The 20,650-nt window shown below is 43.2% G+C and overlaps 1 protein-coding gene across 3 annotated transcripts in view; it reads left to right on the forward strand.

Moving 5' to 3' along the window:
- Window positions 1-300: 300 nt before the first annotated feature.
- The window catches only part of LOC134510762 (chloride channel protein C-like), an 82,006-nt gene continuing 61,656 nt past the window's right edge, over window positions 301-20,650 (forward strand). Inside the window, exons 1-7 of one of the 3 annotated variants that reach the window (XM_063323997.1) lie at window positions 301-704; window positions 1,613-1,742; window positions 5,913-5,993; window positions 6,970-7,145; window positions 9,410-9,502; window positions 12,314-12,557; window positions 15,510-15,704. In XM_063323997.1, coding sequence (XP_063180067.1) covers window positions 301-704; window positions 1,613-1,742; window positions 5,913-5,993; window positions 6,970-7,145; window positions 9,410-9,502; window positions 12,314-12,557; window positions 15,510-15,704 — 1,323 coding nt within the window. The remainder of the gene's footprint in view (window positions 705-1,612; window positions 1,743-5,912; window positions 5,994-6,969; window positions 7,146-9,409; window positions 9,503-12,313; window positions 12,558-15,509; window positions 15,705-20,650) is intronic. The other 2 variants (XM_063323999.1, XM_063323998.1) reach the window with 2 other exon arrangements.

A 20,650-nucleotide genomic window follows, 5' to 3' on the forward strand; every position in this document is an offset into this window, starting at 1 on the left:
TATGATACTGAGAATTTGGGGTTTAAATGAATGTCACTGCAACCTAGATTTTGTTTTATTTAATCAAATTGTGTGATTAGATTAGTGGATCAAGATCTTTGGACGGAACAAAGCACGGCAAGTGATCTTCTCTTTAAAACAGACAAAGCCCCTACGGCTTCAAGATCCTTGTCCTCTGAGCAGTCAGCAAGGAGCTGGGGCGATAATCTTGCTACGGTGGTCGGTCTGTTCTTGGAGTGACTTTTTCACCGGAGAGCTCTGGCTCAGACAAGTTTTTGTTGCTTCGACTGTGCTGGGTCTATGTGTGGCCAAACACAAGCCAGCCAATCTCTGCCCCAAAACTGCTCCATCCTCATGCAGTTTCCCACTCTCCTCTCTTTCAGTCTCAAGGAGTATGGTCTTGGGCTCACATCGCTTTTGTCGGCATCCCAAAGATTCTTGGAGGCTGCTGTAATGTCATCGCTTTTTTCTCATAGGACGCACATGGAAAATGGTGAAGAGGAGATGTTGATGGGAGAAGATCACGGGCCTGATTTGATTCATTCTCAGGATTTTAGGAGGCAGCGTAGCATCAGCAGGAGCACTTCAGCATATTATCGCTGCAAGGAGGAGGAGAGAGAACACCCGATAGCCCATGAGAGTTTGGATTATTTGCCTTCACACAGTAAAGTTTATAAGAAGTGGCTACAAGAGAAAACATACAGGTAAATTTGCCTTAAATACCGTTAAGTTGCCTCTAAACGATGGGTAATTTGGACAATGCAGGGAGATGCCTGATAGCAGAAGGAATTAAGAAAACTTTATTTTTTGTTTCTGTGGATGGGAAAATACTTTAATAGAATGTAGAAGGGGGCCAAATGGCAAGCAACTTTGATGAAGAAGCGTTTTTTGAAAGTGCTTATGCCTTTGCTCTTGCAAAATTATTGAATATGCAAAAAAAAAAAAGTGTTATTAACTGCTCAATGTATGCAGCTTAAAAGGAAGAGATTTTGCAGAGGTTTGAGGAAGTGTTCTCTTACTGAGACTTTTCGTGAAATTCACTGCCTCTTAGTGTAATCTGCAGGAAAAGTGGTGTTTGACTCTCAGTAGGGGTGCTCTAGTCCTAGAAGATACAAGAAATAAATCAGAAATTGTAATTGGTGCTCAATTATTCTTAGAAGTATAAGTTTAGGAAAGACAGAAACTAGATGTAAAGGTTTGCACGTTTACATGATAGGTGCTCAGTGCATTAGTTGCAGTACAAGAAAATAGGAATTACTTTGACGTGAGTTCTGAGTGCTGTACTGAATGCTTAATTACTGAGTCACATAATTGAATTCTGAGATGGCACCAAGCAGTCAGCATCTGAAAGCAGATTGCACTGCTACTTATATATTAAAAAACCAAAACGAACCGTGTTGCTTTCCCAAATCGCAATGGCTTTCACCTGAAGGTAGAGTTTCGTTGGTTGAACACTTTTTAGAGGGATATTGGCAAAAGCATCCTCTTGCTCATGCAGCCACAGTTAATAAGCAAAATGCTTTAAAAATGGAACTTGCCTGTTTGTGAGAGGAAGCATGGCAAATAGTCCTGTCCTGTAGGCTGAGAGGTAACTGTGTTTTCCTGTTTCTAGAAAAGAGTGGGATCGATGGCTGCTGATGGGGCTAATCGGAACAGCTGTTGGGATGCTGGGTTTTTTTATTCATCAGATAATTGACTCTCTCATCAAATTGAAATGGGACCTGGTGGAAAATTACCTGCAGGTGAGCAAGAGAAAGTCAGAGTGACCTCTTCTGTGTTTGTTTATTAGAAAATCCACAAGTTTTAACTGACTAGAGGTGCTGCCTGTCTAGATGTGTGTGGACATCAGATCTCCTGCGGTGCTTGGTGTAGGCATGCTTTGGTGTCCTTTGCTACAATTTAGCCTATAGGTACAATATAATATCTGATGGTGTTCTTGTGATGAGATCGATGGAGGCGGTCTTTAAAATATTGTGGCTTTCCTCTTCCTCCTTGTACATAAGGGGCACGTGCTGCTTTAGGTATTGTTGATGTCCAAGGGAAGGGATTAGGTTTCTCTTAAGGCACTTAGTGACTGTGGACCTGGTGGGAGATATGTTGTTTCTTTCTATGTCTGGGGCGGCTATCTTTTGCTAATGCTGTAATAGAATGCAGTGGAGTGATTAATTTTTCCTTGATGACTATCATTATCTCTGTGATAATTGGGATGGTGGTGGTAAAATCACTGAATGGCTAAAACCAATGTAAATGTTAAGGCACCTGGCCCGGACTGCTTATTTTTCTCACCCGTAGAGAGAACCAGGTGGTAAAATTTTCACCTGGTTTGTAGTACCTATGGTAGTTGGTATGAATACTGAAGAGCTTCCTGTGAGAAAGGGCCTTTGAGCTTTTGTTCCTGCTGAATCCTGTCCAGGGAGGGTCAGGTATCCTGTCAGCTGTTGCTGGGGGGAGCCTGTCCAACCATCAAGCATGGCATGCAGCCAGCAGATGCAGAAATTGTGCAGAAGGGGCAAGGGTCTGGACTGACAGTGCTTTTGTGCTCAGCAACGGTGGTGAGGAGCTGCTGGAGATGGTCCCCATCACCCAGGGGAGACATTACTTGTGACTCAGCAGAGGCCAAAACCCAGTGGAACGTCCCAAGGGATGGTGCAGCTCTGCAGGTTTGGGGCTGCAGGCAGTGTCTGGGACCTCTTGGCTGGAGCATGGCAGATGAGCTCCTTGTCTGCACAGATATGGTGGGGTAGCTGACACTGCTGGAGCACTGGAGTGGCTGGATGCAGGCTCTTTAGGAAGGACAGACTGGGATGGCTAGGAGGGGCAGTTGCTCTTTTTTGTGCAAAAGCAGTGGGAATGGATGGAGCTCTGCCTTGGGGCAGATGAGTCAGCTGAGAGAGCCTGCAGATCAGGGTTAGAGGGCACACCAACATGTGTGATGTGGTTGTGTGTGTTTGCTATAGTCAGCCAGCTCAGGAAGAATTAGACAAGGCTGTCTTCAGACAATTGGAAGAAGTCTCATGGTCACTGGCCCAGGTCCTCATAGGGGTCTTTAGCCAACGACCCCAGTATCTGCTGGAAGAACAGCCCAGCAGGGCACAAGCAATCCACAAGGACTCTGGAGTGCATTGATAACACCTTCCTGATAGATGATCGAGAAGCCAATGAGGGGACATGCTCTGCTGGACCTCCTGCTTACAGACAAGGAAAGACTGGTCAGGGATGTGAAGGTTGGGGGCAGCAGTTGACCATGAGATGGTGGTGTGCAGAATCCTGAGATAAGGTGGAAAAAGGCAAAAACGAGGATCATAATTCTGGACTTGAGGAGAGCACTTTAGTCTGTTCAGGCATCTGCTTGGAAGAATCTCAGAGGAGACCATCCTGGAAAGAATAGGCATCCAAGAGGGCTGGTTGGTTTGCAGGGATTATCTCCTCCACGGTGAAGAACATTCCATTCCAATGAGCAGTGTATCAAGTAAAAGGTGGCAGGAAGCTCTTCACAAAACTGAAACATAAAAAGGAAGCGCACAAGAGGTGGAAGCAGGGACAGGTGACCTAGGAGGAATATAGAGACACTGTCTGAGTGTGCAGGGATGGGATTAGGAAAGCTAAAGTGCCCCTGGAGTTGAATCTGATAAGGGATGTTGAATGGCAACAAGAAAGGAAGGAAGTGTCTACAGGTACATCATCAGCAAAACCAAGACTAGGGAAAACATGGGCTTGTTATTGAACTGGGTAGGGGACTTGGTGACAAAGGACTTAAAAAGGGCCAAGGTATTTGATGCCTTCTCTGAGGGAGCTGGTTGATGTCATTGTGAGGCCAGCCTCAAGTATCTTTGAAAAGTCATGACAATTGAGGAGAGGTTCCTGAGGACTGGAGAAAGCCAGTGTCACTCCTATCTTCAAGAAGGACAAGAAGAAGGATCCAGGGAACTACTGGCCAGTCAACCTCATCTTAACCCCTGTGAAGGTGGTACAGCAAATAATCCTGGAAACCATTTCTAACTGTATGAAGGACAAGAAGATGATTAGGCGTAGTCAGCACGGATTTACAGTGGATAACAACCTTCTACAATGAGATGATTGGAGCAGTAGATGTTGTTTATCTTCACTTCAGCGAGGCTTTCATCACTGTCTCCCATAACATCCTCATAGGCAAACTGATAATGTATGGGTTAGATAAGTGAATAGTGAGATGGATTTAGAACTGCCAGAAGTGCTGCACTCAAAGCATTATGATCAGTGGTACAAAGTCCAGCTGCAGGTTGGTCACCACGGTGTACCTTAGGGGTCAATACTGCGGCCAAACACTGTTGGATATCTTCACCAATGACCTGGGTGGTGGGACAGAGTGCACCCTCAGCAAACTTGCAGACAAAAGCAAAACTGGAAGGAAACAGTGCTTGGTAGGCCAGATGATTATGTTGCCATGCAGCCAACAGCCTCCTGGGCTGCACTGGGAGGAGTGTTGCTTGCAGATCACAGGAGGTGATCCTTACCCTCTATTCAGCACTGGTGAGGGCGCGTCTGAAGTACTGTGTCCAGTTCTGGGCTCTCCAGGATACTTGGATGTATCCTCCACTATCCTGTGAAATCAAGATAATGGAATAATGCTGCCAAATGCTGAAGGACAGATCTCAGTCACTTCACAGAACTGCAAGGGAAGACTTATTCTGTGGAACAGATGGAGGCTGAATATGTCAGAGGGAATATCCAAGAAACGAAAAAGTTTAGGTTTTCCATGAGGAAAGCATATATAATTCTCTTGGAATATTATTTCCCTGAGGTTTCTTATATACAAACTACGTGTATGTTTATAAAATATATAAACAGTGGATTAATACACATGCATACATGTATATATGCATTTGTATGCATATACATGCATGTGTATATATACACACACTAAAGTATAAATAAATAATATATAGAAAGAAACCACAGTTTGGCTCCAGGGCATCATGACTTGTTACACACGCTGTTGGTCCTGTTGCATTATAAAATTTGTCCTATTGTATTAACCTAATACAGAGGGACAGGAGGTAAGGCTCTGACATCAGTTCAAGCACGTAATTCCTGCCCTGGAAGACCTTCGCATCTAAATGCCTCCTTCAGCTGCGGATGAGCAAAACTCATTTTTGTGCCCTTTCCTTTGCCGTTTGGCTGCGCTGCACGAGGCACTCAGAAAAGCCGTGATGGGATGTGCTGCCGGGAAGGCTGTTGTGGCCGGCTGAAACGCCGTGACCTCAGAAATGCAAGGGATGCGTTTGACCTGCTCACACGATGAATCACAGCTGAGCGCTGCGGAAGGCGGCAGAGCGTGTGGGAGCTTGAGGAGTTCTGGAGACGGCATGGCTGTGGTCAGCCCAAGCACAAACAAACAAACCGAAAACCCACGGAGACTGAAACATGTTTTTTAAAGGTGAGAAGGCCAAGTATGAGAGATGTCCTTTTGATTAAAATAAAGCAGGAAAGAGCTTGCTCCACATATGTTCTGTCCACTAATAATAGCTGCAAATTCATAAAGGTAATTACTGATGTAAGACTTTGAAGCCTCCTTTCAGGCAAAATGTCTCCCGAAGACACCATTTAGTGTTTTCTTGTGCATGTCCTTAGGGTCCTTTGACCCTGCTTCTGACCTGAAAAGGGCCTTGATGGGTGACAATGTATCCTTTATAGTGTTTTTAGAGATGGGCAGGAAGTCCTGGAAAAAAGACGTGACTTGACTCTGGAAGTCATCATTCACCTTACCCTTGCTCACTCCTGTCCTTCCGAGGACTGAGCCTGCGCTGCTTGTTTTGGTTTTTCCCTATGGTACGCCTTGCGCCTGCAGAAATCTGGGGGACAAAAGATCATTGAAAAGCAGGACCTGGGTCTACAGGTGCCAATGTAGTAATCTGTATTTGTTGACCGGACAGGACGGGAACATCCACATGACCTGGCTGTGTGCGCTTGGGTTTGGGCTGGCCATGGTGGTTCTCTCTTCAGGCTCAGTGCTGGTAAGTGTTACATCTCCTACGCAACAAGCCTATAACGCTGTGATAAACCAAATCTCTTGCTCTTCCAGACACTGGTTAATTCAGTATTTTATTTAAAAAACCCTGTCTATTACACAACCCAATTGGAGAGGTCTTTCTTGGCCTTCGGCCTAAAGCTGGATTCCGCCACCCATAACTTGTATAAAAGTGTCTGGGGTGAAATCAGTCGTGGTGGCGATGTAATTTACACTTAGCATGTGGTGTTTGTAAAATAAATACAAGTGGCAGCTGGTGTAACTTGTGAAAATTTGGTGTTTGGAAGGGGCCTAAGCCAAAGAGTATCAGTCCATATAAAAATTACTGTTGGGTTTAGATTGATCTTTTAGCTGTGCTGTGGGGGTCTCGCTTGTAGCCCAGATCAGTACTTTTACGAGGCAGCAAGGCTAAAACATGGAGCCTTTCTGTCATTTACTGTCCTGCTGTGTTCAATTCAATTACAGACAGGCAATTAACAGCCTAGGTGAGAGAAAAAGTGAATGTTTTCCTGAACTTAGCCCAAAATCCAGCAAGAGTAGGAAAAGGGAGTTTGCTGTTATATGGGTGATAACTGACCAGTTTTAAGCTGTCTAAAGTCTGAACTGCCTGGACAAATGATGCAGGTTCCCACGCACACCCTGCCCTGCAGAGACAGCCGGTGCAAAGGCAAGAGGCTGGTGGGCTTCAGGCATTGGGGGGATGGGGCAGGGACCCTCATCAGTCCTTTTCTTCTCTCATTACCCCCAATATGCTATTGGGAGCTTGAATTTTTGTGTGTTGACAGAAGTTATATCTGTGTCTAAGTCATCTGTTAATTCTGGGAAAGTTTGTTCATGAACAGAGCAAGGTGAGGGCTGGACTTAAAAACTGTGTCCATAGACACATCTAACACAACATCTGACGATTGTTGACTCTTTCTCCTTTTTTTTGTTTTTTTTCCCCCTCTTTATTTCCTTTGCAGTTCATTTGCCCAGCAGGTTCACCGTCTGGCTTGCCAGAAATCATTGGGTATTTGAACGGCACTTCTATTCGACATCTTTTTAACATCAAGACCTTTTTAGGGACGTTTGTCTCGTGCGTGCTGGCTGTAGCCTCTGGGCTCTTCTGCGGGCCAGAAGGTCCCATGATCCATTTGGGGTAAGAAATGGCAGACAAAAGTTAAAGCTAACAGGCTGAGGGGATGGGTTTGCAATGTCTGTCTTGGTGGCAGCACTGGCTTAAAAAATACCCTGCATTGGGAGCTCTTTGCACCTGTGCTTGTCCCCTCCTTTGCATTAGCACAACTATTCATGCCATGCAGTGAAGACAAAAGGTTTTTTGCTGTGTGTTTTAAATACAAGTTTGGTTCCCTAATATGATTCCTTGCGAGGCTCAGCAAGCAGTTATCTGGACAACTGCAGACAGTTTTGTTTCTGAAAAGCAACCTGTCCTGCAGCTATGGCCTGCCGGCTGCTTTGCATCTCATGTAACCGCTTTTACCTATGCAAAGTCTGTATAAAACCAAAGCCAGTCTCAAGGGGCTGCGCACGAAAGGGGTGAAAATTTTACAGCCACCTGCAGAAATGCTGTAAGTGGCTGTGCGAGGTGGCCAGTGATGGACAGCCAGGACCTGGGGGTTCCTGTTTCCAGCTTGCAAACACGGCAGCCGCTGGCGTCAGCTAAGGGTGACCACAGAATCACAGAATGGTTGGGGTTGGAGGGACTTTAAAGATCACCTAATTCCAACCCCCTGCCATGGGCAGGGTCACCTCCCACTAGACCAGGCTGCTCAAAGCCTCATCCAGCCTGGCCTTGAACACTTTCAGGGATGGGGCAAACCAGGCTCTGCTTTGCACGCCCTGCAGACGATGGCAAGTCAGGCTGGAGCTGCTTGTTGTTCATGCAGTAGTGCAGTACTATGATTCTAGGAAGGGAAAAGTAGACTTTATAGTCTTTTTGAAGGATAATGTTTTTATTCCCCCCGCTTGCTCTATACAAAGTCAGAGAATCCCCATCATCCTGTGGTGGTCCAGGGCCTTGTGAGAAGGGGAGAGGAGGATTGCCCAGTCCTGCTCTGTAGGTCAGAGCGGTTCTTAAAATTTACTATTTTGCAATACAGCCAAACTTAGTAACTGCAGACCAGATTTTGGGCTTTTCTGTTTTGGTAAGTGACATAATTTCTTTATTCACTGTTTAGAGGAGAATCCTACTGCACTTTATTACCATTATTAAACTGTATCTTGAGTAGGGATGGTAAAATTGGTCTCTGCTAATATCTTATAGATCATTTGTTGGCTGGTTTACTGTTTTATTTCTGATCCCTTTTGGTTTTGGAAAGTATTCATCCCTGAGGCTTGTTCCCTTCCTCTTCACCACCCTGACCAAACCTATCCTCGTCCCCACCACCCTTGCATATTTTCTATTACTCCGTGGGTTTATATTTATTTATTTATTTGCACAGAGGTGCAGCAGCCTCAGGGATGACTCAGATATTCAAAAATAGGAGTGCATGGTTAGTCAGAAGCAGCCACAAACCTTCCAGACAATGATTACCAAGGTTTAACTCTCCCTTTAGGTTTCTTTTGTTTTCTTCGCTTTCAGACATTCGTCTCCGGGAGCTCAGAGACTGCAGCTGTGATTTATTTTTTTTTTTCTTTTGTGTTGGGTTGGTAACAGAGATGTGTGAGCCAAAGAATTGAATCACATTTCCATGAAGAAAGTCAGCACAGTATTAACATGATGCCTTTTCAAAACATAGGAATTAAGGGCTAGTTTAATTTAATTTATCTGGAACCCTCCACCATTTTTATTAAACATAAACACACGTAAGTAGCTAAAAGCCTCCAAGAGATTCGCTAAGTGTCCTAATTTAAGTCTTGTAGAAAAGTCTTCCAAGATTATACCATGAATAGATTTTTCATTTCACTAAGGGTTTGGATTTCCCCCTTCCCATTTAAATGCAGTTTGAAGTGCTGCCTGGGAACACGCTGTAATAGTTTAAATCGTTACACATCTTCTGTTAGAAGTGTGACTGTTCCGGCTGCCGTGGTCATTAACCTGGGAACAGATGATTGAAACAACGGGCTATAGTCTGATGTTGTCACCGCACTTGGGCAGACATTAACATGCAGTTCTTCAAAGGGCATTTCATGGTCTATCATCGCAACACTCCTTGCAAAAGAGACATTTAAGTCTTTCAGTCAAGAATCTGAAAGTCTTTACTAGCCTTCTGCTTTATATCAACGGGACTTTGCATATTTAAAAGACACGTTCAACATTTTCCATGTTTAAATCTGTTGAAACCAAGCTAGCTTTGCTGCTGCATGCCGACTAAGGCTCTGTCCTCCCCTGCCTTTAAACCCTGGCTGATTTATGAATAATTTACCAAAAGAGTGCTCTCAATTATACAACATCACTTTCAGTGCTCTCCTGGGTTGTGGCCTGAGCCAGCTGCAGTCAGACACCCTTGGCATCCACCTCCCCATCTTCACCAGATTTCGGAATTCAGCTGATAAGTAAGTGATGGGCAGAGCTGTGGGGCGCTGCGGGGGCACCCCACTGCCCACCCTCGGTGCCCTGGGGGTGTCCGGCAGGTTGCTGATGTGCCCGTTGCGTCTGGAAGGGAAACAAAGATGCTGCTGCAGCAGCAATCACTCAGCCTGTCTGCTGCTTGTCACTTTGGAACAGGGGAAGAAGCCACCTACTCTAATTAAAAGGAAGTTGTTTAATTAAGCAGCTTTAAAGTTCTTTAATTAAAAGAAGGTTCACAAGTTGTTTTATTGAATGCTTGCGAAATAATACATTAATTCTGAAGACCTTTTCCCATTGCATTCTGGGTTGTATAAGGAGGGAGAAAAATGCAGGATTTTTACACATGGGCTTTATCCTCAAATTAATGATGCTGGCCCAGGAAAAAAGAGACGATGAGGATTGCACAATGTGCACAGAGGCCCTTGGTTTGTTTTTCTAGTTTTGAAAAAGGAAATTGTTTGTGACACTTTTTCAATCTGTCTCTTCTCTGCTTATGCATGTCTGTGCAATGACTGCGGTAAGCTCTCTCTTGTGAACAGTGCTACGGAAATTAATGAGATTAGTTTCCAGAAAAAGAAATTACAAACTAGTTTATGTCTTCTGGAGGGTATTTATTGTCATGTTGACATACAAAACCCCTATACAATACATTTGGGTTTTTTTTCCCTAAAGCAAGGAAGAAAAGAAAGACTCTTGTGTGTTAATTTCCTGAAGAAATACAAAGAATTCAAACGAACAGCCACTGTGAACTATCTGTAGCTTAAAAGAAAATCAAAAAACACCAAAGGGAAGATACGGGGTCTCCTTTGCCTTTAGCCTTTTAAGATCACTCATTTAAATAAATCTGAGACGTGCTGGTTAAACAAAATGTTAGTCATGGAACAAATCAGCAACTGCGGTAAGAGGAGCAGCGAGAATTTCTGTTCTTCTCTGCAGGATCCAGTTATAGTATAATTAGAAAGAAGCCTTAGCTTGCAGTCAGGAGCCATCCTGGGAGAGACAGGTTGTGTGGAAGTCCCCTGCCCAGAGAGGGTTGTCGGTAAGTAGCAGAGACAAACTTCAGTCTAAGTGAGACCTCGCTTCTTTACAAAGACCAGGATGAAAGATTCCCACCGCCCCTCTATCTTTTGGAGTTAAGTAGGCTCAGGAGATGTACCTTGTCCAGGTACAGTCATAGGCAGAGCAGTAATTCAGCAAAGCATTAGGATGTTGAAGGACCTCAAGGCGTCCCTCCATCAGGCAGCTGTAAGAGATGTGGAAGAGGGAAGAGGGATCCAGTTTAATTGTCGATACTACTAGTGGGACGTGTAGCACATACAACTGACCGGAACAAGAAGTTGGAGATGTCCAACCAAAGCTCGCCCAGCTTTTACTGCCGTGTGCAGTACTTTTTGCGTTCTCTGCTGCTGGAAACAATGTCACTGTAAAGATAAGACAAGTAAAAATCCATGCACAAGAGCGTCTAATTCAGCATTTGTGAGTTGGGAAATATCAGACACGAAGTAGCCTCTGTAGCTTTACTGGTGGGCTTTGTTAAGGGCTTTGACACATGAACTCTCTAATCTTTTCCCTTATTTTCTGTCAATTATTCTCATTGCCACCCATCTTTCTACTAATAAAATTTGTGGATGCCACAGAGAAGTCAAAAGGGCCCCCTAATGTTTGAAGATGCCTCTGATCCATTGTTTGTTTGGGTTTTTTTGTTGTTTGTTTGTTTTTTTTTTTTCCTGAGAACTTGGCATTTCTTAATATTAAAAATACTGAAGTGTTTTGTATACCTATTGACTTCAGCTAGTACGGAATGCTCAGCATTTCTGTAAATTATCCCTGAGGTCTCCGGTAGCACATCCAGAGGATGCGAGTTTTAGAAGCTGGTGAGCACTAGTGATTAGTGCATCCTATGTACCAACATCACCCCAGTATCCCCCACAAAAACTGGACTAGAATCTAATTTTCCAAGGCAGAATTCAAGCATAATTTTATTTCCTCTTTCTATATCCTTCCCTCTGTTTTGCACACTGTGGCCTTCCTTAAGAATGTGACGTTTGTCTGATGCAGGATGTTGTTTTCATATAATGCAGTGGGTGCTTTGGAAAGAAAATTATGTTGTGTGTAGGAAAATAAATAATAATAAAAGTATAAAGGAAGACTGTGCATTAACGCCTGCCTTTGTAACACTATTTTTTTCTTCTTTTTTTTTTTCTTTTTTTTTTTTTTTTCTTTACTGGAACTGGCTTGCAGTGGAGATCTCTGCCATTTGAGCTCCCAGTGCAGCTCACAGCAACAGTTGCCCTTTGGGGTGTGTGTGAGCTCCATGCCTTTACAGGGGAGGAAGATGAGGATATGTATTCCCTGGGAATTTCTCTGACATGTATAGACTTGAGGCGTCATGTTGAGCCTACAGGCTGTACTCTCATTCTCTAGTGAATCCCAAATTTTCTTATCTTTTTTCCCTGCAGTATTTCACCCCTGTCATTGCGCTGCTTCCAGGTTATGAAGTGGCACGCCTGCCTGGCGTTAGCCTGGTCGACATTAGTTCATCAACTCGCTGGCACGGTGCGGTGGTCCCCCATGCGTCATTAGAGGATTGAGGGTTTTGTCAAGGCCAGAGGTCAAGACAGATCTGAACTCAAATCCTAGAGGTGCAAGGCACTATAACAACCCCAAAATAAACCAGCAGGTCTTTAAATTCAGCCCCATAAACCCAGCTTTGACGGGAAATTATGTTTATGGAAGTTTTTTGGTTCTGTTTATTTCCCCCATTACCTAAATTTTGACTCTTCTACCTGTTGCAGGCGCAGTTTCATTACGGCTGGTGCGGGAGCAGGGATAGCTTCAGTATTTCGCGCCCCCATCGGCGGGCTCTTGTTCACGTTAGAAGAAGTGTCTTCATTCTGGGACATCAGGCTGGCCTGGCAAACCTTCTTCTGCTGCTTGATGGCTACCTTCACCATGGATTTACTGTCCTCTTCTTTCTGTGGGTTTGTTTACAGAGGTCACTTTGGATTTTTTGAAGCGGAGAAAAGAATTCTATTTTGGGTACGTACTGTGTGGGTGTGGGAGGAAACAGATGCAGTCGTTTTAGGTCTCTTTCAGCATTGTTGCTGGGGGAATAGTGGGGGAGGAGGACTGAGAAGGGGGAAAGATGGTACATGTACCATTATCAGATCAGTGGATATGGAAGACTTCACACTTTACATCCAATAATCACTTAGGTACAGCACAGAGTTGTTTTGTTCTAAATTAAAGTGAACAAGTAGACAGAGCATCTACTGTGTGCTTATTAGCTAATCGTATAAGTTAAGGTAACTTTCTGTTTTGGTGCTGGATGGGAGAGGGATACTTAGAAGTAAAAGAAAAAGCAGAGAAGCTCTTAAATAGGGCGTCCTCTCCTTCTGTAGTTGGCTTGAGGTCTGCGTTGTTGCTGCTGGCATTGCTGTACTGCGCCCCTGTTCCTCGGTGCTTACAGATTAAACATTTGGAAACATATAAACAGTGTTTGTTCCTGGTTGCACAACGGAGGTGACCTTCAGCCTCAGCTACCTTTACTTTATTCCTTCCAGCACAACACAACCTTGATCTTTGAATTTTACCTTGTGTCCACCTAAAACTAGTTCCTTATATCGTCATGTCTTTCGTTCATTTGTATTGGAAGATGATTCAACAGTGTAGGTATCATGATCTTTACTTCTAAATATCCTTCTTTATATTTGACTTGAAGATCAATTAGAAAACTAGAAATAAAACCCTGGTCTTATGAACCCCAGTCAACTCTTTTGCTAAATTTTTCCTAAGGTAATTCCCTGATCACTTTCATTCATCTCTGAACTTTCTCTGGCTTGTATTTCTCTAGCAATGCAGAAACCAGAGATTATGATGTTTTCCACATGTAGGCATACCTTGGTTGGGAAAACGGGCAATATTTTTTTGTGTGCATGCTGCCTGATACAATGATTTTGCATGTGCTATGCAAAAGTATTTGAGGTGTATTTGCTTTGCCAGAAGTTTAGCTGGGGCAAACGGAGAAGACGTTGGTTTTCAACCCAGATCCTTTTTTGTGAGCCAGCTCACAGTGCAGTCCCCCAAGCAGTCGCAGTGACACAACCGAGAAGATAAAAATTTGAGGCAGAAAGGTGAGATGACATGGACAGGGAAGAGGTCAGGCCTTCTGAAGCCAGATTCATTGCTGACACCAAAGTATTGTGTAATGAACAGCTGCATGCACAGGGGAGGGTGGATTCACTCCAATTGCAATTTTACAATAAGCATTGCTCTTCTAACACTCCTTTCAGGGTGTTTTCTGAAAAGAGCAGTGGTTTCTGTCTCCTTCTGTCTTCTCTTAGTGTCAGTAGAGGGAAAAGCTACCTAAAATTATTACCATCATGACTTCTGGCAGGGTTCAGTAGTTTTTGGCTCTCAGTGTGGTACAGATAACCAGAAACATTTTCATTTCACTGAACGTGGGGCTCAGGGGAAATTTTGCTCCTTTCATGTTTTGTGGCATTAACCAACACAGTCTACAGTGGATAAACTGAGTTGAAAGCTTGTGGGTTATGTTTCTCAAGAAAACTATTTGTTTTCTTTAGTTTCATTCCACCTAACATAATGTTACGAGGGGAATTTATTGTACTCCAGAGCGTGAGATTTTCAGGAAGCTTCACTTTGTTTTTACGTGGACCATTGGATTATTTGTAAAGGTGAAACTTGCTCTGTAGGTTACAGATTTTTCTTGATGACTGGCCAAAGCCTGTGGTTGATACTACATCAAAAACAAACAATATACTTTGCCACCTTTCATTCCCAGCGTGTGGAGTGCTCACTTGACTTTGCTGCCACACACACGCAGCATCGTGTGCATATATTACTTTAAAACAAACACCTCAGTATATCTTTCCCTTGGGACAAATGGAGGTAGGGAGAGAAAACAATAAAACCAGGTATGTCCATTTTTAGTTTTAATGCAGGATTGGAATTAAGTAGAATATAATGCAAGATATTTGGAACAGTAAGAGGGCCTGTGCACTTGCTCAAACAATTTAAGGAAGACTGACAGTTTCTCCTATCTGCTGCCCCCAAGATTATACCAGTTCAGGCTCTTTTTTGTGGGTATCTTTTGACATGCACCCTTACTGCTTCTTGCCAGTAGCTTTTTGAGCACTTTGTGATTTCTTACTGTGTCCGGATCCTAATCTTGGCAAAAAGCTGTGTAACTCTAAGTCTGGGCTAAGGAAATAATATCCTCACAGCTTTTAATAGATTGCCACCTATGCGTATACCCCTTTTTGTTGGCTGGAACATAAAATTAAAACACGATACTGCTCTCATCCTTGCTGCCTGTTGAGGAATGAAGCAGAGAATTCAATTAGTATTCCAGCTGCCAGGTTATATTCTGCATTTGTGATTTGTTGTTCTGCGAGTTGTTCCAGATCAGCATCAATTAGTATTCCAGCTGCCAGGTTATATTCTGCATTTGTGATTTGTTGTTCTGCGAGTTGTTCCAGATCAGCATCAATTTTCACCGTTTTACTTAAATAAATTTACTTGTAAATGATCTCAATGCACATGGAGGCAGGTTGAGACTTAATAAATGAACTTTCCCAAATTATGATGTAGGTATAGACACAGCGAGCAAAGCTCTGGTTCAGCAGAGTCTTTTGAAGTGTTCCTTAAGGCCAATATGACATGTTATTTGGATGTAACCTGAAGTGCTGAGTCCTTGTGGTAACTGTAGTGCATCATAGAGGTTTCTGCTATGTGTGCCAGCGTCAGTGTCTACCTGCTGGTTCCACTCCTGTGAGGTGTGCGAGAAGAGTACACCACCTCTCATGAGACCAGCTTTAAATTAATTAGCTGAGCTCACTAAACCGCAAGGTAGATTTGTTTCCTGTATGGAAATTACTTTGTGGTATCAGATTTTGTAAGAGAGGGTGTAATATTTCATGTTACTGACAGGATGCTTGGAACACTTTTTTTCTTCTTTCTTTGACTAAGGTTAAGAACTTGCTGGACATGAACGTCTTGGCCTTCATTCCGACCATCCTTCTTGGAATGCTTGGAGGTCTTCTGGGAGCTCTCTTTGTTTCCCTAAATATAAAGATTAATAAATTACGCATGTGGTTCTTTAATTCGATTCCAAAATTATCCCTTAGAAAAACAAGCAAGCTGTTGGAAACTGTGCTCATCCTTGTAAGTAAATAATACAGTTCTCTTGATAATATAATATTTAAACTGGCTAATGAGGGCAGGTCATAAATTGGCTGGATGGAAAAATGGACCTCGCCTGCTGGTACTTGATAATGTGCAACAGAGTACAACAAACATGGATTTCCAAAGTACGTATAGGTATTTAATGTTGGTGGGTATATAAGAATGGAGAAGACATGTTTGTTCGGTTTTTTTTGTTTTGCACTTAAATACTTGAAGCCTTTTACCTGTAGAGTTGCTCTCCCACTGCTGCTCTACTGCTATGGTACTACATCAACTTAGTGACATGTAGCAGTTATGTTGGTGCGCATTTGCATTTATTTGCAATCTGTGGAGGGCTGTCACAAGTAGTTTTCATCCATTTTTCTCCAGTTTTCCTTGCTAGTGATTGACCCTCTCGTTACCCTACACAGCTTGCTCCCCCACAGTGTAGCGGAACCAGGCAGACATCCTCCGCCGCACCTCTGCACCTGAGCACTTTTTCAGCTGTTACTTTGGAAAGAACAACTAGGAGACTATTACCATAACCATATGTATTTTTGCCTCAAGACAACAAAGGAGATCTCTGCCTGTTTTGAGAAGAATAGATGTGTGAAGAATAGATATTGTAGAATGTTTAAAAGTTTTGGATAGGTACAGAAAACTTTCTGGGCTAAGTATGTATCTGGAGTCAGTTATCCCTAGTTGTTGCTGATGGAGGTCAGCCTGGAGCCTCAGATGTCCTGATAAGGCATGATGGGGCCATTTTACCTACCCCTAGGCTTTGGAGTTTCCACTTGGCATTGTATGGCTTTGAGGAGGGCCATGCCATTGTAACGAAAAGTATATGGACAAAAGGTTCCTATGTTTTGGACATTTTAATAATTTTCAATTTTATGCTTTGGTTATAACTTAAGTGTGTTGTTAAATGTTGAGGAAGGAAACCTTCAGAGCTTTTCTGCTGCAGTTTTAGTAAATTGTGCAAATTTTCTCTAGGGAATACTTGCTTGTCATAATTTTTCTTTTTTTTTTTTTTTTTTCCCCCGGCATTTTTGAGGAAGTCTTTCAGAAGAGTTTTTAGACCTTTTAAGTGTTGAGATGGTATTTCTTTAGGGAAATTAATGCATACCGAAGCCCCTTTCTTCTGCCCTTTCTTAGACAGACTTGCCAGTATATTTAATGTATGCTATATATATATTTTTATATATACTATTGTATACTTTCTCTTCCTTTCCTCCTGGAGAGAGGGTTGCTCAATTATAGACCAGTGGGTTGGCCATATAGATGCTCGCCTCCCATCAGCCCAGACATTCCTTCAGCAGCCTGTGCTCTAAAAAGAAAAAAAGGACATAAGCTTCAGGGAAAAGCAATCCCCTTGGCTCGCATCAGCAAGTTAGATGTTACTGGGAGGAAAACGATGAGTGTTTTAAATATGAAAAGGGAAACTCTTGGAGCTAAAAATATGAATAACCATAGGTTGAGGCACATGGTCAGTTCTCTGCAAGCTCTCCACAGATTGGTAGAGAGATGCACGCGTTTCCCATAGGTTGCACTATTTTCCCTCTCTGTAAGGTCAAAAAGCAGGCATTTTATTTAGTCCTTGAAAGTTATGCGTGCTATGGCAGTCCAGCTCCCCCTCCTCCGCCTAGCCCCGCTCGGAGCAGCATCCTGCTGGTTGGGTTCTCTGTGGGCACATCAGAGGTGAAATCTGACCTCCGGTCGGAGGAAGAGGAGGAGGAGGAGGAGGGATGCCGGTGAGCGGGCTGCGCTGGAGCAGGACCATGCCATCCATGACAACTGGATTTTAGCTCCTCTTAGCGGCGGGTTGTCGGCTCTTCGGTTTGCAGCTGCGTTTGTCCAGCATCTCGCTGAGGGGAGACGCCTTGAGGAAGCTCACTTGGAGCTCGTAGCTTCCACGTTTGAAGGAGTGGGTAAGGTAGGTGGGGGAAGACGGGTTTTCTCAGCCCTAGGGAGAGTTTACCCACTGCCCAGCCTTCTTCCGTTGTGCTACAGGTTTGCTCCCAGGTCTTGCAAAAGACTCAGGACTTTGTGCTGCCGAGCACTGCAATGAGAAATCCGAACAAAAATCCATCATTCAAACCAGCAGAATGGGGTGTAGAGTCCCGTGTGTGACTCCCATTAGTCCTGGGTACACTCCACGGTTTCCGAAGGACCTGTGTTTGTGAGAGGTCAGGTTTGTAACAATTATTATTTAACAATTTGGAGCCGGAGCTCTGTGTTTGACAGCCGCTTCCCATACTATTGGGAAAGGTTTGGCTTTCTCATAGTACATCACAAAAACCTTGCGTAAGTTACTCAAACACGCAAAAACCTCACAGCTCTTTATTTTCAGAAAAAAACAACCCCAAAACAAGCTACAACATAAGCCAGCAAGACCCAGTATGTTAGAAGATACTGTAGGATTAAACTTAAGATCAGCTAGCAAAGATTTAGTGTCAGACGAAAAGAAAATGCCTCCTAAGAGTTATTTTACGTTGTTGAGGAGTGGTGCCTTACTGACTCCAAAAGTTCATGGAGCAGTTAGCACCTTGCCAGATCATACCTGAAACTGGGAGGACAGCATGTGTTTTGCAGGGCTATAGTGCTTACAAGAGGTTTCCTGTTTATATATTTTTGTCTTCATCCTTTAAATTTTTTTTTTTAACAATGCTGTATTTTTACATTAACTTTGTATCATGAACTCTTATTCGGACTGTTTTTCCTTTTTATTAGCTCTAGGAGATCCTACTCAGGTCACAGTCCTTATTTTATTATAACTTGGCAAAAAAACAGCAGGAAAGAAACTGTTTGATCTGAGAGAGAAACATACGACTATCTTTTTTTTCTTTTCTTTTTTTTTCTTTTACATAAACTCACATAATCAGGCAACTGAAAGAAAGTATGTCACAGTGCCTTTAACCAAAAATAATCTTGTATAAACCAGTCTGCATTTAAACTTGGAAAGAACCCATCACGGTATCTTCCACACCCACAACATAACCTGGAGTACCATTCCTTTGACTGGAATTGAATATCTAATCTTCAGCCCGTAGATTAGGCGAAGCCGTCTTCCTAAGTGCCCTTCTGCCCCTTGGCCTGCGTTTGCTTCTCCTCAATTCATCACCTTTCTCTCTGTGAGGAAATCACAACGTAGATAATGTTTTGCCAAGAATCTGGCAGAGCTATCTTTCATTTTCAGATTTTTTTTATCACATTGACTAATGCTTCTGTTCCAAAAGCTCAGTGTTTCCATGGGCAGGGTGAACAATTTAAGGATATATGCATATATACTTATATATTAAACTGTCATAGCTTTAAAAGGTTACTTGAAAGGATTATTTTTTTTTTTTCTACCTTGCTGTGAAGATAGGCTACTGCTTTAAATATGTAGCCACTGGCTCCAGGCTAGCTGTCCTTCTAGCTCCCTTTGGACTTCGGGGCTTTGGCAAAAACTTGACCTGTGTTTGAACTGTCCTGTAGTTAAGGTTTCAGAAACAAAACCTGACCTGAGCCTTGTGAAGACTGAACTACTCCCAGTTTCATCTATCTCTTGTAGACACGCTCTGCCCGTAAACTTACAATCTTTGAGATACAGGGAAACAAAGGCTTGAGATAGGATTGTCTGACGAATCGTCACAACTGCACACAGCTGAGTCTCAGCTTGAGGGTTTCTATAAATGTGCTACCTGAGATGTTTTATAACAATCCACGGAGTGCAGGAAACCTTGTGCTTGGAAAATGTATTGTTATTATGGCTGTGTGTTCCAGTAATTTCTCTCCAGATGTCTGCTGAAATATTTTCTAAATTTCTTTTTTTTTTGGTGGGGTGTATCTTCATTTATTTAGAACTGTAAATTGATCTCAACTAAGATAAAAACCCCTTAACGTTAGTTTTGAATTAAATGTAATGATGTTATATTGAACTATGATATGTTGAAAAATACGCATAACTGAAATACAGTCATCTCATGTAAAAACTTCCTTTGCTTTTGGCAAATGCAAAGCAGCCAGTGAAAACATCTTCTACTGTGCTCTATTTCAAACATTTTTGGTTTCATTCATATTTACTTCAAATGGGCATATGGAAAACTAGTAGAAGGACCTGATAACGTCTCTTCATCCATTTGGATTGCAATGTCTGTGTCTCTACTGTATAGCGTGTAATCTGCTTTAAGCATTATAGCTGTCCAGTATTGCAGTCTGGGAACTTCTTTCTTTTGATTACCTGAATATTAGTCCTTTCATAACATCCTCCTTAAAAGGGAAGGACTAAGTTTGCAAGTTAGAAACAAGTCTTTAACTGTTCACACTGACCAGGGACTTCAAATTTGCAAAGATCAGGAAGTAACTTAAATTGAAGCAAGGGATTGGTTTTGACACACTGTACCTGGGTCATGGCAATCCCAGGCACAAATACAGGTTGGGCAGAGAATGGCTTAAGAGCAGCCCTGAGGAGAAGGACTTTGGGTTGCTGGTGGACGAGAACTGTAGAATCATAGGGTTGGAAGGGACCTCTGGAGATCATCCAGTCCAACCCCCCTGCCAGAGCAGGGTCACCTACAGCAGGTTGCACAGGAACGCGTCCAGGCGGGTTTCGAATGTCTCCAGAGACGGAGACTCCACCACCTCTCTGGGCAGCCTGTTCCAGTGCTCTGCCACCCTCAAAGGAAAGAAGTTCCTCCTCATGTTGAGATGGAACTTCCTATGCTCAAGTTTGTGCCCATTACCTCTTGTCCTGTTGCCAGGCACCACTGAAAAGATCCTGGCCCCATCCTCCTGACACCCACCCTTTAAGTATTTATAACCATTGATAACATCCCCCCTCAGTCTTCTTTTTTCCAGACTGAAGAGACCCAAATCCCTCAGCCTTTCTTCATAAGAGAGGTGTTCCAGTCCCCTAATCATCTTGGTAGCTCTCTGCTGCACCCTCTCCAGCAGTTCCCTGTCCT

The sequence above is a fragment of the Chroicocephalus ridibundus genome, chromosome 2, assembly GCF_963924245.1.
Source record: "Chroicocephalus ridibundus chromosome 2, bChrRid1.1, whole genome shotgun sequence".
In the NCBI taxonomy this organism is placed as follows: domain Eukaryota; kingdom Metazoa; phylum Chordata; class Aves; order Charadriiformes; family Laridae; genus Chroicocephalus; species Chroicocephalus ridibundus.